This window comes from Tetrao urogallus, assembly GCF_951394365.1.
Source record: "Tetrao urogallus genome assembly, chromosome: 7".
In the NCBI taxonomy this organism is placed as follows: domain Eukaryota; kingdom Metazoa; phylum Chordata; class Aves; order Galliformes; family Phasianidae; genus Tetrao; species Tetrao urogallus.
Genome location: NC_136820.1, coordinates 22672427 through 22689623, shown reverse-complemented (window position 1 = coordinate 22689623; position 17197 = coordinate 22672427). Strand labels below are relative to the sequence as shown.

The 17197-nt window shown below is 36.7% G+C and overlaps 1 protein-coding gene across 9 annotated transcripts in view; it reads left to right on the top strand.

Moving 5' to 3' along the window:
* Nucleotides 1-17197, top strand: part of HDAC9 (histone deacetylase 9) — a gene marked incomplete at both ends in the record, with an annotated part of 403985 nt that overhangs the window by 210503 nt on the left and 176285 nt on the right. For all 9 annotated transcript variants that reach the window (XM_079538447.1, XM_079538448.1, XM_079538446.1 and 6 more), the window contains 4 exons: nt 1825-1940; nt 7392-7514; nt 9273-9483; nt 9845-10062. In XM_079538447.1, the coding sequence (XP_079394573.1) occupies nt 1825-1940; nt 7392-7514; nt 9273-9483; nt 9845-10062 (668 nt within the window). The remainder of the gene's footprint in view (nt 1-1824; nt 1941-7391; nt 7515-9272; nt 9484-9844; nt 10063-17197) is intronic.

The window sequence follows — 17197 nt, the reverse complement described above, 5'->3', positions numbered from 1 at the left end:
TGAATAGTTAAACTGTCATACTTGTCTGAATTTATTTGGAATATCAGAATTATGTCACAACAAGATGGAAGTATAAAACAAATGAGTGAATTCATTCTGGTGTTCCCATCAATGCAATTCTCATGACAACTTTTAACAACTTATCAGGTGTAAAACCGAGACACATATTTGAACGTATCAAAGTAACTAAATAAGGTGATTTGTCTATGAATTCCGTGTCAGATTTTTTTTTTTACAACTGATTTATTATTTCTATTTACTGGAAGAAAGAAAGGAGGAGAGGGGAGGAGAGGAGAGGAGAGGAGAGGAGAGGAGAGGAGAGGAGAGGAGAGGAGAGGAGAGGAGAGGAGAGGAGAGGAGAGGAGAGGAGAGGAGAGGAGAGGAGAGGAGAGGAGAGGAGAGGAGAGGAGAGGAGAGGAGAGGAGAGGAGAGGAGAGGAGAGGAGAGGAGAGGAGAGGAGAGGAGAGGAGAGGAGAGGAGAGGAGAGGAGAGGAGAGGAGAGGAGAGGAGAGGAGAGGAGAGGAGAGGAGAGGATCTGGCAATAATTCTGAGCATTACAGATCACCACTTCAGTTATTAATATCTGTTAATATTCTGCAGCTTTATAACCGAAGCTTCCCTAATCTAACTTTCAGCTGAAGCCTTTTTTTTTGCCTTTATTTTAAAATCTCTTTTAACTGAAAATGATTACTTACATAAAAGTGCTATTATAGTTATTCAAAAACAGAAGAAAAAAAATTGGTTTTGTAGTGCTTTATGAAAACTAGTGAGAAAATAATGCAGGAATCTTACCTGACCAGCTATTATAGCTGGGCACTGATTCACTTCAATAAATTGAAATCAGCTCTAACAGGAAACAACAGTACATCCAAAATACTGCCAAGAAATCTCCCCTTACCAATGGTCACAGTGAGGACGTATTTTTGGAAATGAACTGAGAAAGAGAGAAGTAACCATAGTGTATTTACTACCACATTTAGATACTTATTATTTCAACTTCTTGGAGATTTGCATTTGAAATGTATCCCATGAGACAGTCTTATCTGTGCTAATGCCACACTCTATCATCTTTAACCTCGTTAGTTGTTACCACGTGCAGAACTTTTGTTTATCTCAGTAAAGAATTATAATAACGCAGTACAACAACACACAGCCCTTTCTATTAAACAGAACTAAGGACATTTTAAATCAATGTAACATACAGACTTTAAAATCTTGTTTTAAGGTGTTTGTATACTGCCAATATTCTTTTATATCTGTACTAAAGATACAGTGAAAATGGCGTGTATTCTGTCATGTCATGGTACTTGCATGTGTAAAGCTTTGACTGCCACAGGCATGTTCAGCACTATTTCTGTAGTCAAAGAATGGCAGTAGGCCTCATGAATTGATGACACATTATTGTGACCTTTGTAAGCCTTCTATCTCTGTCATTTTGATCTTTTACAGAGGCAGGATTCTATACAATTATAAAGAAAAGACTATCTTTTCTTTTTACTTTTTACAAATCATATCTCTACCTAATACTAATTATCGTACCATTTTTGTAAAAGTAATTAATTTAAATCACTCCTTGTGAAGCAGAGAGATCAGAAGGGAAAAGACCAAGAATATAGTACATTAGCACTGTAAAAGGAAAACAAAAGAAATCGAGAGTGAAATAGAAATCTTCAGTGTAAGTAAATAGCTCATTCATAACCGGTAGATACTTTTCAACAGCCAAAAATCCCATCCTGTGCCATACAGTATATACAATTAATTGAAGTTCTATGCTGTCCTTCTGGTGCAAACCATGAATTCATGTATGCTTCTTCTATTTTTTAGAATCCTCAGTCAGTAGCAGCTCCCCTGGATCAGGTCCCAGTTCCCCAAGCAATGGTCCAACCAGCAGTATAACAGAAAGTGAAACCTCGGTTTTGCCATCTAGCATTCAAGCTGAGGTAAGACTTTCTTTTCCTTGGGTAGGTAGTTGCTCAGACTTATAGACTGGAAAGATTTGAAACTTCACTTTGCATATACCTACAAGCAGAATTATTGCAGCAGTTATAATTATTGGGGATATCAGGACACTGCATGCTGACAGCAGAGTATGTTATGAATGAGATGCACATTCTACAAAAGAGGCCAGCATATAAAGAGATTCTGGTTACAAAAGCAGCAGTGGCACTGTCACAGCAGTTGGAGGAAGCTGTGGAAGAAACTTGAAAGCATCTATGTTGAAGGACATTTGGAAATAAACTGAAGAGGAAGGACACAGAGAACTAATGAGACAAAAAAAAAAAGTTAACATGGAATGAACAGTCACTGTGATGTCACAGTGTCACTACAGCCCTCTTACCAGATACAGAAAAGCAAAGCTTTACCTATATTTCAGGATCTCAGATTGCTGTGGGTGGGTGGAAATAGGGATCTGGCTTACCTTTCAGGATAATTTGAAGAAGTGCACAATGCTGAAAACAGCGACTTCATCATCAGTGACTAACATGTAGGAAATGAGGCATTCCCAGGTTCAGATGCTGTCAGAGTGCATTTATTTGAGTACAGTGTCAGAGTTAGGTGACTAAGACCTTTTTCACATCTGCCTTCTATTTTAGTGCACCTCAGTTTCCTTATCTGTGTAGTGCTTACCAATATAACCAATGTGTGAAGAGCTTTTGATTCTTGTATTGTGAAGCTAAATTGTACATGAAAGGAATCTTAATTACTCATTATTCTGTTTCATTCAAACGTGCCTATAATGACAGGAACGCAGATGGTAAATCAGTTTTGATAAACTTCATTTACCACAGATATCATACATAAATCATGCTTTTCATGGTAATTTTGTAAAGGTACAAAAAATCAATGCAACTAAACAGATTGAAATTCAGAAATATTCTGTATCCTGTGCCTATATCTATAGCAATTTTTACTTTTGTAGCAAAATGTTCTAATTGTTTGTTTATACTGTTTATGTTAGAAAAAAAAAAAATTGCATAAGAAAACGTGATTTAACAGAGTTTTAGCTAAGGGAGCTATTTCTTTAGGTCAGTGGCAGGACATTCACCTCAAAAAAACCTGGAATGGGCAGTTCAACCTCCAGCAGTGACTTTTCCCCATAATGAATTAATTGTGTGTGTGAACTATGATCCAGAGGGCAGGTGGGTGACCTCTGCACACTGATTAGTAGCCTCTCTCTGGCCCGTAACCAAAAAGAAAAAAAAAAAATTGCATTGATGGCTAACATGTGGTCTTGCCTCATAGCTCCTCTGTATGTGATTGCAAAAGAAAATTTAAATGATGCAGAGCAAGATCCATCATTTGGATTAGATCAGATCCTAATTCAGTTGTATTAAATGATACATTTTTAGGAAATTTGTCGTATATCACTGTTAATGCTGTATTAAACAGGAAGTCATATTCAGTTGGATTTTGTCTTGACTTGAGGATACTACAAAATTCAAAGGGAATACTGATTCAGTGTTTGTTATGGTGCATATTTTAGTTTCTGGCCATTTGCCCACAGCATTGAACCAACATCAGAAAAGCATTCAGTCCAGTCAGACTGGCATTCTGTCTGGGGAGATTTGGAAAGACTATACCAAACTTTAGTTTCTGTTAATAGAACGTATCAGTCACAATTGCTATGCCAGATATCCACTGTTTTAATTCCATACAATTAAAAATTTTCAAATGAGACTAAAAAGTTCCCTTTAAATTTAATTTCTGTATGCTGGAGTCAGTCACTTAGCTTGCTGGGTGTGGGCTAAGAAGCTGAAACTACTGACTTCCATTTCTGGGTACAGTCAGAGATTTCATTACCTCTCTGGTTATTTGACTGTTAATACTGTGGTCCTGTGGGCTCAAACATTTTTCCATAAATCTCAACTTCAGTGCATTTTGATTTCAGTGGGATTTTCTTTGGTAGTTTAACAGCAACCAAATTGCTACATATCTCTTTGCTAGTTTAGCACTAGCTGCCAACTCTCAAAGGCTATGTATCTAATCAATTTTTCATCAGATACACAAAGTACTGAAGTTTCTAATAACAGGCTATGCGTTCCAAAATCACCCAAAGTATCACTTGTTTTGCTGTAATCCTGAATGACTCACATTGCTGTTGTTTCATAATAATCGGTCTGACATTTGCAGTAAGTGTTGTGCTCGTATCTGAGTGGGTGGATAGCTGTGGTTTTCATGGCAGCAAATAAAACTTTTTGCTGAGGAAAACCAGGTTGCTATGACGAAGCCATTTACCAGTAAAGCATGAGTCAATACCATAAATGATTACACTCCAGCACATAGACAAAATTAGAGCATTATCAGTAATGAAACAAATTTTTTGAAGTAGTTTTGCCATACCCATTTGAATAATTAGATTTCTATGTGGTTTGCCCTCTGGAGTACAGTCTGTTGGGCAGACATTTATATATTTTTGAATGTACAAAGGTGCACTGCGTTTTATGCACTTAGGCGGATAATATTTTGCTATCACAGTTCCCCTAATGGTACTTTCAGTAACATTTGTTAAAACATTGGTTTCATTATGTGAAACTTAAAAGTTAAACTCAAGATCTTAATTGCACCTTATAAATAAAGTGGTTTTTTGTATTAGGCCCAGGTTTCTCCAGCAGCATCAAGGTTCACCGCAGTAGCTGTTTGACTCTTGTGGTGTGTCATATGCTTTCAGGTCACCTGCTGTGCTTGTGCTAAATCTTACTTGCATGAGAGGTGCAGGCAGGACTGATCCCTGCACAGCATGTCCCTTGAGTTCAGAGAGACAATTTGCCATAGTCACGTGAACTAATTCATTTTAAGAATGCACAGCCTGGTCAAAAGCCAATGAAGGTAATGGGGAGTTTCTACTTGATGTCATTGAACTTCTAGTCATTTTATTTCTCTTTCATTTGCTATTTGGAGAGCAAAATTGCCTAGAATATCACCTTACACACGAGACATAAATGACATGTATGGCAGATATACACATATTTGAGCTTATAAACAAGACTGAGACTGAGTTTTTACATGGTTTTAAAATAAAAGAGAGAAGAGTTAGTCTAGATGTTGGGAAGATTTTCTTTAATCAGAAGGGCGTAAAGCACTGACACAGGCTACCCAAAGAAGTTGTGGGTGTCCCCTCCCTGGAGGCACTCAAGGCCAGATTTGATGTGGCCCTGGGCAAACTGGTCTTATGAGTGGCAACCCTACTCCTAGCAGAAGATTGGAACTGGAAGATCTTTAAGGCCCATCCAACCCAAGCCATTCTATGATTATATCTCAACAAGTTGCAAGTATTTAAAGCCAAACCATTTCCTCTTCCCCTTCTAATGTATAAATGGGCATATAAAGTAGGTGTTCCCACTTCTCAGCAGGCCCTGGCAACAAAATAGAGCACGATAACTAAATGTAGGTGATAACTTATTAACTAATCCTGGTGATAACAATTCGCTGTTACATTTAGTTATCGTACTTCTATTTCAAGAAAGAGCATAACTGTGTTGGAAGGCTATTTTAGGCACATCAGGAAACAGAATCCATAGATTCAGTGAGTAAATATACGGAGGAGCAATAAAATAGTTGCTCTTCGGCATAATTTAGATTTCAATCCAACCCATTAAGGACCACAATTTATCGGTTATGCTGCCTCCTTTAACAGTCATGCGTGATCTTAATGTGGGAATACATTTTGCTGTTATAAACCCTGTCATGGTTACATTTGTTACTTCAAATCATAAGGAAGTAATAGCGACATTCTGAAAACCAAAAAGGAAACGCATTTTTGCAGTGGCTCTGTATAAATACTGCAGTGGATGAATAGAAATTTGACATTAGAGTTGCTACAGCATCCATTTGCAGTCAAATCTTCATAGTCTTCCTCAGTTCTATCTCCATTGTCTTGATTTATTTGGCTTTAATCAGAGTCAAAGGTGGATCTTATCAAGGCAAGACACTGTTAGCTAAGAATTAATGTAACGTACAAGTGAAACTTCTTTATTTCATATGCTATCTGTTGACATTCCCTAGGTACCAAAAGAAAATTACAGAGATAGACTTTTCTGTTTTTGTCTCAGTGATAGGTCATATCTCCAAACAAACTGTATGAGGAAGGTTATGTTTTGCAATAACATCCTGTGTTTTTGTGCTTAACCACTTTTCATTGATGGTCTGTAGTTGCATTGTATTAGCACAAAGTATTTTACAGAGTTAATTGATATTCCAGGTTTGTCCAGGGGAAAATCTACAGCTCCCCACAACATGCTTGACAAGTTATTATATTTACTTTAGTCAAAGCCCGAGTGTGCAGTATCCCTCTTGGAGGTGGTCTATTATTGGAGTCCCATATGCTTTTTGTTTGGGAAGAAAGCAGTCACTGTGTCATACTGTTACACGGGGTATTCTTTTTCAAGGATGTTGTTCCCTTGGGGACCATATCATGCCAGAGTTCCTAAGTCTAATAAGACCTTTGTAGGTCTCATTGTGTTAAAGTTCTGGGAGGGAAGCAAGAGTTAAAGAGAAAACGTAAGTCAAGCAACTATCCTAGACCACATGTTGAAAAACATGACTGTTAAAGCAGAAACACAAGGGCATTAAAAATATTCCTATTGCAGTAATGTAACTTTTTATATTTCTTCCCAATGAATCTAAAATGGAAAGATGGAGGGTGATCTTTGGAGTATGCCTGATTTTACTTGACATTAACTATATCAGCAATTCCATGTCCCTTGAAATTATATCACAAGGATTTGAAACAAGTGTTAAATTTAAAGGAATTAGAAAGTTGTGAGGGGGTATTCCACCATCAGGGAATGATGGGATTCTATTCTTTGTGTTCACGCAGAGATAGACAAGGTATACTTTTTTAAGGGCTAATGTGCCTTTCTTTCTACCCCAAATTCCCATGTCAATGGAAATTAATAATGTGCTTGAAATGTCTTCTTTCACAATATGGGTAAATAATGCATAGTCCAGGTAGGAGCCGTTTTTCGTATTTTACATCAACAATGTTATTAACTATGGTAGAGGTCTAATACATCTGTATTCATGACACTTTTGATTTGTCTAGATGTAATCCATAATTCATTGGCTAAAATCCCAATGATCTTTTAAGTAGTAAAAGTGCAGTTGCTGAGAGAAGAGATGAACTAGGAATCCTCAAGCATTTGGATTTGAGTAGAAATTTGACTTATTAGCCAATGCATTAGCTTAGGTGCATTTCAGATGTTTTCTTAAGAAAGAAAATATCAATACTTTCTTTACGAGGACAGTACCTATTATCTTCAACCTCCTTGTGATGCAAGTCAATCCACAGCGCATAACTGGCTTTAAATATAGCAGCATAATAGGCATGAAGTTGCCAAGATTAAAAAAGAGCTTGGAGGTTATATGTATATTGTTTTTCCTCTTTATTTCAGCATCTGGTTTCACAGCAACGCCTTTTGATACAGGATGAATCAGTGAACTTGTTGAGTCTGTACACGTCCCCTTCTTTGCCCAACATTACCTTGGGACTTCCAGCTGTACAATCTCAAATCAGCGTAAGTGATCAATCTTAAGCCTTTCTACTTTTTCTCCTACCTTTATTTTGCTCCTACTTTTTTTCCCCCCTACTTTTTCTTCCTATTTTTTCTCTGAGAAAACCTGCTTTCTGCCTTTTCTCCTTTTTGGAGCATAAGCAAACCAGAGTAGGTGCCAGACCTTTCTTTGCACTGGGCAGTATCTAAAATTTTAAGGGAACAACTTGAAAGCAATTCTTATTTTTAATCTGAAATAAGAGCTGATGTGAAGTTTAGCTAAGTATGGGCCATATGTATTGCAGTTATATCTGTAAGAATGATAACAAACTTCAGATATGATAAAAAGTTCTTGAAGGAGACCATTGAGCATAAAAATTCAAATTGTATAATCCCTCCTACCTGGTAAAGCACAGCACCTGTAACATTCTATAATGAGATGCCAGTGGAAATCTAAGCTGGGCTGAAGCATAGCAGAGGAAGAATCCAGCATTCCTGCAGCTAAGTTTGTTTTTCTTTGGGGGGCTTAATCATGTAAATCAAATTTGTAGATACGTAAGCAACATTTAATGACTAGTTACATTCATATATCCTTTGTTCAATCCGCAGCAATCAAGTCTATTTAGAGCTAAGTGTTAAATTAGGGTGTGAAATGTATGACAAAAGAGATAAAACGTATTGAAATCACGTTGATGGATGTTAAAGGATCATTAGATTAGCCAAATTTACAGGAATCTAGAAGTAAAAAAAAAAAAAAGTACTGAGGCTCAGTAAAAGAACTTTTAATTTTTATCCTGGTCAAAACTTAGCCTCCTTGATTTCCTGCAAAAATCATCATCATAATATGTTATTTCTATACACCACTGTATATATTTTGAAGAAATTTTAGCAATTCATATTCTACAGAAAATGAATTGGTAACTTCTCCAAAAATTCTAGATTTCCAGTGTGTAAAAAAATATATGTATCTAAACTGTCTACTATGGTTTGTAATAAGTACTGCACAATTCCAGTGCTAAATGTAGCTTCAGGTTAAAGTTTCTTGCCATTTAATGGCTTTTTTTAGTACCCTTAACCAATAGCATATTGCTGCAGTACAGCATTTAAAATCAGACATAGAACTTTGAAAGGAAAATTGTGTAGGCTTTAAATCATTTCTCTAGAAGTCTTTCATGAGATATTTATAAGCAAATTATTGCTTTTAAGGGATGGAAAAATTGAATTGATCATGAAAAGTAGTAGTTACTTTTCCAGATCATGTTGTCAAAAATTTCATAGCTATTTCACAAACAATAAAGTAAAATAAAATCTAACTTCAAAGTAATTTTAGAACATTAAAAAAGGAAATGAAAATATATTTAATTTTCTCACTCAAGTGATGTGAGCTTTTTGATATAGTCAGCTGGCCCCAAATATTACTTTTGGCACTTGAAAAAACAAAAGGGTTGATTTATGCAAATATTGTCTTTTTCTCTTAGCAGAAGAAGTAGTTGCAAACTGGATGTAAAGTTTACTTTGGTGTTTATTATTCAGGGAAAGGTGATGGCAGAGTATAAAGTAAGCATAAAGTAAGCCCCAAAAAGTTAGTTGCTTAGTTTCTTAGCTGCTCTTTCTTGCAGTTTTTGTTCCTCCTCCCTTTTCATCTCACAGTCAAAGTGCAAGAGAAAGATTTTAACTTTTTCTTCTGTATTCAGAAAGTATATATAAGACCATCTAATCAAGTGGAGATAACAGTGGCCAAGACAGTGAAAAGCAGTTACCAGTGTCATTGTGTCTTGACAGGCTTCATCATCATTCAAAGAAAAGCAGAAGGGAGAGACCCAGACACTCAGACCAGGAGTGGCCTTGGCTGGACAGTATGGGGGGAATATTCCCCCATCTTCAACTCATCCTCATGTTGCTTTGGAGGGAAAACCAAACAGCAGCCACCAGGCACTCTTGCAACATCTGTTACTGAAAGAACAGATGAGACAACAGAAACTTCTTGTAACTGGTAATGATCAAAGTTTCAACACAATAATCATTTTAGATGTTTTTAATGACATTTCTATTCTAGATGTTATAAAAAGAGGAAGGGTGGGGGAAAAGAAAGGATAGCATGTTTGTTTTCCCACTTCAGTGATTCTGCTCCATTAGCCTCAAAGGATTCCATGATTACAGTAAAGAGAAAATGATTACTTCATCACATTCTTTTGCAGCTGCTGAACTTCCTAGCATGGCTAGGCGTATAGTACACTTCCCACTGCATCAGCATTGATGCAAAGTTCTGCAGCATACACCCCTCTTCTTACTCTTCTATTAGAACTAGCAGTTTATTTTTCTTCACACTGGAGTGAAATGTCATGGTTTTGCAGGAGCGGTTCCTCTTCATCCCCAGTCTCCTTTGGCAGCAAAAGAAAGAGTCTCACCTGGCATAAGAGCTGCCCACAAACTGCCTCGCCACAGGCCTCTGAATCGAACCCAGTCAGCTCCTCTTCCTCAGAGCACTTTGGCGCAGCTGGTCATCCAACAGCAACATCAACAGTTTTTGGAGAAGCAGAAACAGTACCAGCAACAGATCCACATGAATAAGGTGAGGTCCCAAAGAAAGTAATTTTTAATGAATATACATGTTGAAAAATAATAGAGAAGTGTAGATCCTGGGGTCATGTGGTAGATGAGAATAAACAAGCTCTTGCATGAGTACCTTGCTTATGCATACTGTGTACACATGTGCATAGGTCTTCAATTTTCATTTTTCTGAAATGTGGTACAAGATTTGTTTATGCTTGCTGGCGTCAATAAAAATACAATTCAATGAAATAGGGATCAAAGAATCTTTTAGGTTTAGACTGCAAATGCTTTCCTGCTGACTGTCGAATGATGTCTTACAGATACTGTATTTCTGCTATCCAACTTTTTTTTTTAATTTGCCATTTCCAGTTTCAGAGATCATTCAATTCAGCTGCTGAATCATAGTTTAGGTTTACTCACAATGGAATTTTGTGTGGAGTAAATATATGATTCATTTGAAGTAAATCAAGTGATCAAATTTATCTTGTTTTTATTAAAAATGTATTGATCATCTGAAGAAATTTTAACCAGCTTTTATCAAATCAACTTCTCTGTAAATTTAGCAGTAATGCAGAAGCTTGTTATCTATATCGCAATATAAAAATACCAGTGATAGAGAAAGAGAAGGATTTGCTATGGCTCATATCAGATACAGAGTTCAACTATGCCTGTTTCCCTGAAGAGTAACACATTTTTCTGAGTGAAAGAAAGAAAAAAAGGACCAGCCACCATTAAACAAAGTACAGCAGTATCTAGATAGGCTTCTCTGGGGCAAATGTTTCTGCAACAGATGTGATATCATTCCCTGCTCTAAAATGAAGATATGCAAGTAATTAAATACTTTTATCTGAAAAACTTTTTCTTCTCTTACTACATAATCTCCCCAAAAATGTTTGCTCGAGCTGCTTGACTAAATCAGTGTTGTAGTAATCATAAATCTTTACTTTTCTTGTTTTTCTTGAGAGTTATTTAGAAAATATACAAAAGAACTAATTGCAAAGGAGAAAAGATGAAAAGCAGGACATTCAATCTTTGTACCTATGGGAAATTAAGAAAAAAAATCAATCCACCTTACAGGGTGAACTTCCCAGGGGGTACTGATTCTTTGGAATCTACTAAGAATTCCCAACAAAATTAGAAACAAACCTAGAGTTTAAGTACATAGTTTGTACAGTGGTTTGGTTATTAAATCTTGCCTTAATTAGGAAAAATGAAGACCAGAAAACTTCAAAGTTCAGTGCTGATCCTTGCATGTTAACCCCTCTCAGCTTGGGTGTTTTGATTACTCAACTAGGACTCCAGTTGGCTTTTCTTTGAGTATGCATTCCATATGTTTAATCAAGATGGCATATGTATATCTTGTAGCCTCAGGTTTTGAAAATATTTCACCTGCCCTCAGTTGTCTGAAAAGGATTTTTACCAGTGAAGTACTGAGTCTTTGTGCTGTTTGTGGGTATTCACTGCAATCTAGTCAGTTACTGGTCGTGCATTCTTCACAAAGCAAAGAACACAGTGACATGTTTTTGTCAGGTCATATGCTTATTGACATACTTTCTACCATAGCATTTGGGGGTACATGCTGTGGCATCTAGATATATTTGTCTTGAAAGTGAAAATTAAACTTGAGTCACGTATATATATTAGTCACATATGACTAGAACTGCATTGCACCTCACTAGATTTAGGCTGGAAAAGAACTAAAAAAGAGTTCAATTGGCATGAGATAATGCTGCTTTAGTAACTCTTTTTTTCCCCGTGTTAAACTGCAGTGAAAATAAATGTTGAGAACAAAACACACTAGAAATACGCTTCCATTTTCATGTGGTTATTTGCAGTAAAGAGACAATACAATTCCTTCCCTTAAAGCCTAGTAAACCTAATTTTTATCGTCTACATTGTAGACTATATATATATGTAGATAATAGAAATTTATCCCAGGGCCTTTCACTGCCTTGAAATATCACAGCATACTTCCTTCTTCCAGCTAGCTCAATTTCCTCTATCTCTACTCCCAGAGCAGATAGCTTTCATCAGGACCACAGTCTCTCATCAGAGCAGCAGACACCTGAGGAGGAGTAGGATCATGCTGCACCTACAGAAGCAGTGAATTATGTGGGTAGTTTATCAGACTTTTTATGGTCTGCAGTAACAAGGTTCTTCTACTATACTGTTCCCTGATCCAATCTGCTGTGTAGTCCTAAAATTGACCGTGCTCCAATCACACATCTGTTCTCTGCAAGAATACAGAAAGCCAAGTGCTTTCTTACTTACCTAAAATAAATGTGATTTTCTAAAAACTGGCATTTAAGGTAGTCAGAGAAGTGGTGAGCAATGATCAAATCAGGAAGTGGCTATTAAGTACTGAATTTAAAATTATATTCTTTAAGTCTTTAAATTAAAGGTTTAGATTGAGCACCTGTGCTTGCATAATGTTTTTGAACTCCTGCAGCAGGATAGACTGTACTTTGTTCATTGTTGAACCTTGCCTTTATTTGCAGTTGGTGTTATTTATTCATTACCCAACCTAACACATTTCTAGAGCTCTTAAAATCAAACCTGAACTCTGCAAAGCAGAGTTCTCTGATTCTTAGAATGAGATATTCTAGGCCATGTAGCAAAGCAACTCAACATCTCATTTCTTATAACAAGTTTGAGCATGTATTGAGTGAATACATATATTTATTTTCCACTTCTCTATCCCTCACTATTCTGTACATAGGCCCTACAATGAAAACTCATAGAGGTATAATTCCCTGCTTACAGTCTTGAAAAAATATTTTGTTTAATGAGGAGTACTCAGACATTTTTTTAAAATGTTTGATTAGAAATACAAGGACCATTTTTAGCTGACAAGACTATGAAATGCTAGTTGATCAAGAGCTTAGAACAAGTTAAGATATTCTATTCATTTTCCATTTCTTTTTCATTTTCTCCTTGTGTTTAGGAGTTCGAATGCTTAAGGAGTTAATAAATATTTAATCTGAATCTGTTATTTAAGTTATTTCCCTGAGCTGAGATGATGTGGCATGTGTCAGCAATCCTTGAAAAATGGATTTGGTCAGATCTTAGGTAACAACAAAAAGAGGAGAAGTGCAACAGTCTCTCCCCACTCTATGGATCTTCTATTTATCTTCTGTGTATCAGTGATTTCTTTCATACAAGCTCATATACTTCAACTGCAAGTCAATGCTGCTGTGAGGGTATAACAGGCAAAATCTAACACAGGTCAGGGGTAAAGGATCCCCCTGGATCATTTCCATTCTGAATAGAAACAAATCATTGCCAAGAGGTGTGCCTCTGTCCTTAATAACAAAGAGAAGATCCCCTATGGATTATTTCTGTTCAGCTGTCAGATACCAGGCTTTTGATGTTGGAAATGGGATACCTGCGGGATCTAGTATGCTGACCTCCTAAAAACATGTTGCATAAGTTGACATCATGTCCAAAAGTAGGTAGAAACTTGCATCCCAGCTTTCTGGGGAAAAAAAAATGAAAATGAATGTGCAGTAACCTGAACTCTGCTTGTCTCAGGAGAGCTTGACTTTGCCATTGTCAGCTTTAATATGTGTCTATCCAACTTGCAGCTTATTTCCTTGTAAGACCCTTTGATCATCATTATAGAACTTCATTCTGCTCAGTAAAGGGAGACCAAAGACTGAAACCTCTAGCTAAAATTATTGCAATCAGGTACCAAAAGACTGCTGCTACGATAAAAATCCTGAAATCTTGATTCCATTTCTGTATCTCTTTATCTAAAAAGTTTTTGTGCTTCCACTTGCTGGAGAAAAGAAAAAAAAATGTGATTTTGAGGTAATGAATGTAAGTGCAAAGTCCACAGGTGAACTCTGAGTTTAAGAAAATCTCAGAAGTTGTAATGTGAGCAGCATGTAAACAGAACCCTCAGACTTCAAATGCTGCTTTTTTGTGTGTGGTTTCTTTTCTTTTTTGTTCTCTATGTGTGATGAATAAAATCATTCCTCTGCTGAACCTAAACTTGCACCATCTTCATTGGGACCAAGATTTCATTTGGTCAGTATGGGAACCCTACAAATGTTCTTAAAATAATGTGTTTTTGTGCCATTTGCAGTGTGCGTTAAAGTACAGAAACAGTATTGACAACATTAAATATTAAATGAGAAATGCCTTAACATTCCAGGCTGTTAGTCAACTTAAAGATCTTTCACCGGGCAAGACTGCGAGGTAAAAATTATATGACAAAAAATGTATAGGAGTGAATGTTCATTAGTGCTACAGAAGATTATCAAAATTGACCAATGTGTATTAATATAAAAACAAAAAATAATGTGGGTTATTTCTATTGATTAATTGTTGGAAAATACTAGGAAGATTATTTGTTAGGAATATTGAAAAGAGCGGTTAACCAAAGGTTCATCATTCACTCTTCTGATATTTAATGAAATAAGAAAGACTGTTTTGATCAAGTTCAACTTGAGTAAATGAACCTAGTTTCATTAATCATACTGTAATTGAGGTCTGGCTTTCCAGCTTACCTTTTTGACTTCCATCCTCAGAAGATGAGAGCAGAAACACATCGCTTCTTTTAAGTATTACTTATAGTAGGGGATTATATGGACAAGACTACAGCAGTGATTAAACATGTTTGTAACTGAAAACTGCTCAGAGCATTTTGTCCTTTAATAAGAACTAATGTTTAAGCCATAATGTAGAAGAAAGATCTTGAAAGCTAAATGCATCCCTTAGAAGTGCACTGCATGAGTAATGAGAAAACAGTAAGCAGTTTCCAAGTTGTTTCAGCACAGCTAACAACTTACATAGCTGGTCAGGGTAACCTGAGAGCCGTGGCACAGAAAAGAGAAAAAATGTTTCCATAAGCATGCAAATGAGTTCCTAGAAACAACAGCCATGTGTTTCGGAAAGGATCAGTTAATTAAGGAAAGAAATGTATGTGGTGGCTGCAGCAGGGTTTTGTGCTTTGTCTCTTTGTAAGCACATTTTATTTTAAATCCATTTTACAAGAGCTTGTTATTACAAAAGAGACACAATGACAGTGGCTGCAACTGGAGGCCCTATAAAGTGATCTGTTTCAGGGTCCAGATTATTTGTGCTTCATCATACATTTTCCTGTACAGCCAAGCAGGTTTGATTGTTTTTGGACTTTGTGTTTGTCCGACTCTTGCAGTTATACAATGGAGTTGATGTGTGTAAATGCTTCATCTCCTGCTGCCACTATTTACTTTGGCTCATGCCAATCCTTACAGTTTAATTTCCTGAAAATAAAAGGGAAAAAAATATAGGTTACATTAGCATGTAAGCCTTTTTTTTTAGTAACTTTAGTTGGAATAGCAATAGCTGGAATGTATATTGGTTTAAGAAGACCAGTCTGTACAACTAATTTATTCATGAAGTAAACCACTCCTTTGTTATTATTTTTAAATGTAGCCTTACTAAAAATCAGATTAAGCAATCACATTCTCAAAATGATAAATGTGCATTAAAAACAGGAGAAATTCCTTCACTGTATCTGCAGATAAATTCAGAAAAAACAGTGGTAAGTGGAGATTTAAAGTGAAAGATTTAAATGTTAAGTGTAAGCAGAAGTATCCAACTGCATTGTGAAAGGACTTGGGCAGTGCTTCATTCAGGGTTTATTTTCTGCTGTGTAATCCAGCTTTAGATAAAGAAGATAAGATAGAAATATTGACTGTAATCTGCTATCTTTGTGTGTCTCCAGATATGTAATTTTCTGCAGTAGGGCCAGGAGATAAAAGTATAAAAAAAAAGATGCTGCTGTCTTAGGAGAATTGAACAGTGTCCATTACTAATGTAATTACTGGAATAAAACAGGGGCAAGCTGCCTTTAAGAACCACACTAACAAGTACAAAGGTGTGGTGGTGTTATGGAGATACAGTGATATGGGCTTGCTGTAGCTTAGCAGACTGAGCAGCAGGAGTGCTTTTTCAGGTTTTCAGGTTTTCATTGTTGTTATGCTCTGCCCTATGAGAGGACAACTCTAGTGCCTCCTAGCCCCTTGCCTGAGGCTTGCTTTCATTCTCATTTCCACCATTAAGTCACAATATAAAGGATACCCTTCATAAGATTTTGCATGAAAGCTGGTAGTATTTATGCACTTTGTAAAATCTCTTGTGAAAATAAACACTTTAATCTCATAGAATTTTAGAAGATTTAATGTGTTTAGCTCTTCCTGTCATCAGTCTGGAGCAAATCTCCTACTGATTTCCATGGGTGAGGGAGTAGGCCCCAAAACAGGCACACTGCAAGCTGAAATGCATGCAAAAACCACGCTGGTCTCACAGCCCCTTAACATATGCTTGTATCTCCCCACTGATTTCACTCAAGAGGAATTTAAAGCATTCTATGTATAGATTATATACTGTAGGACATCACATGTTGCATCAGAAAGCTCAGTGGTACTGAAGTTCTGTGCATATAGCAGCAAGAAGAAGAAAGCATCTGACATTAAAGTGGAAAAGCATAAAAGGGCAGCAGCAATGAGTTAAATATGTGTCTTTTCTGTGGACCTGCACTCCTTTTCCAGAATAGTGCACCTGATGTCAAGTACCTGGCACATGGAATGTTTTACAGATGGATCAGCGTTAGTGACTCTTGTGGCTGTATATGATTATCTGTCACACAGATGTTTTAGTTGTATTTGATCGCTGGCCAGGCAGCCAGGCAGCCAGGCTTTCCTTCTTCTTCATGCTGGAGGAGTGGAGAGGGATCACCCACAGATGTTACAGAATAGTGTACCTGGTCTGAATACATGTAGCTCGCTTCAGAGCCTTCCTGGTCAGTATCATCCCCCAAGAAACAACTGAGTCTGATCTGAGAAATTTTCCAGATTCTGCTTATTAAAAGGAGATGCTCTGCACTGGTTGCAGTATTGAAGTTTCCTCAGCTTAGAGCATACCACCTGCAGAATGAGGGATGCATATGTTGTGATTCTGCAGTGTCCACAGCAATTAAAAGGAATTTTTACTTAATTCTTTTTAGTAAGTCATTTTTGTTCCCATTACCCCTAAAAAAAAATCCATACGCAAAATCTTCAGTAAGAAAGCATAAACTAGGTTTGATTGCAGCACCCAGGCATCTGGTACCTCAGCAAAGCTTTACAATGGTTAATGGTGTAAAACCAGCATTTTCTGAGTAATTG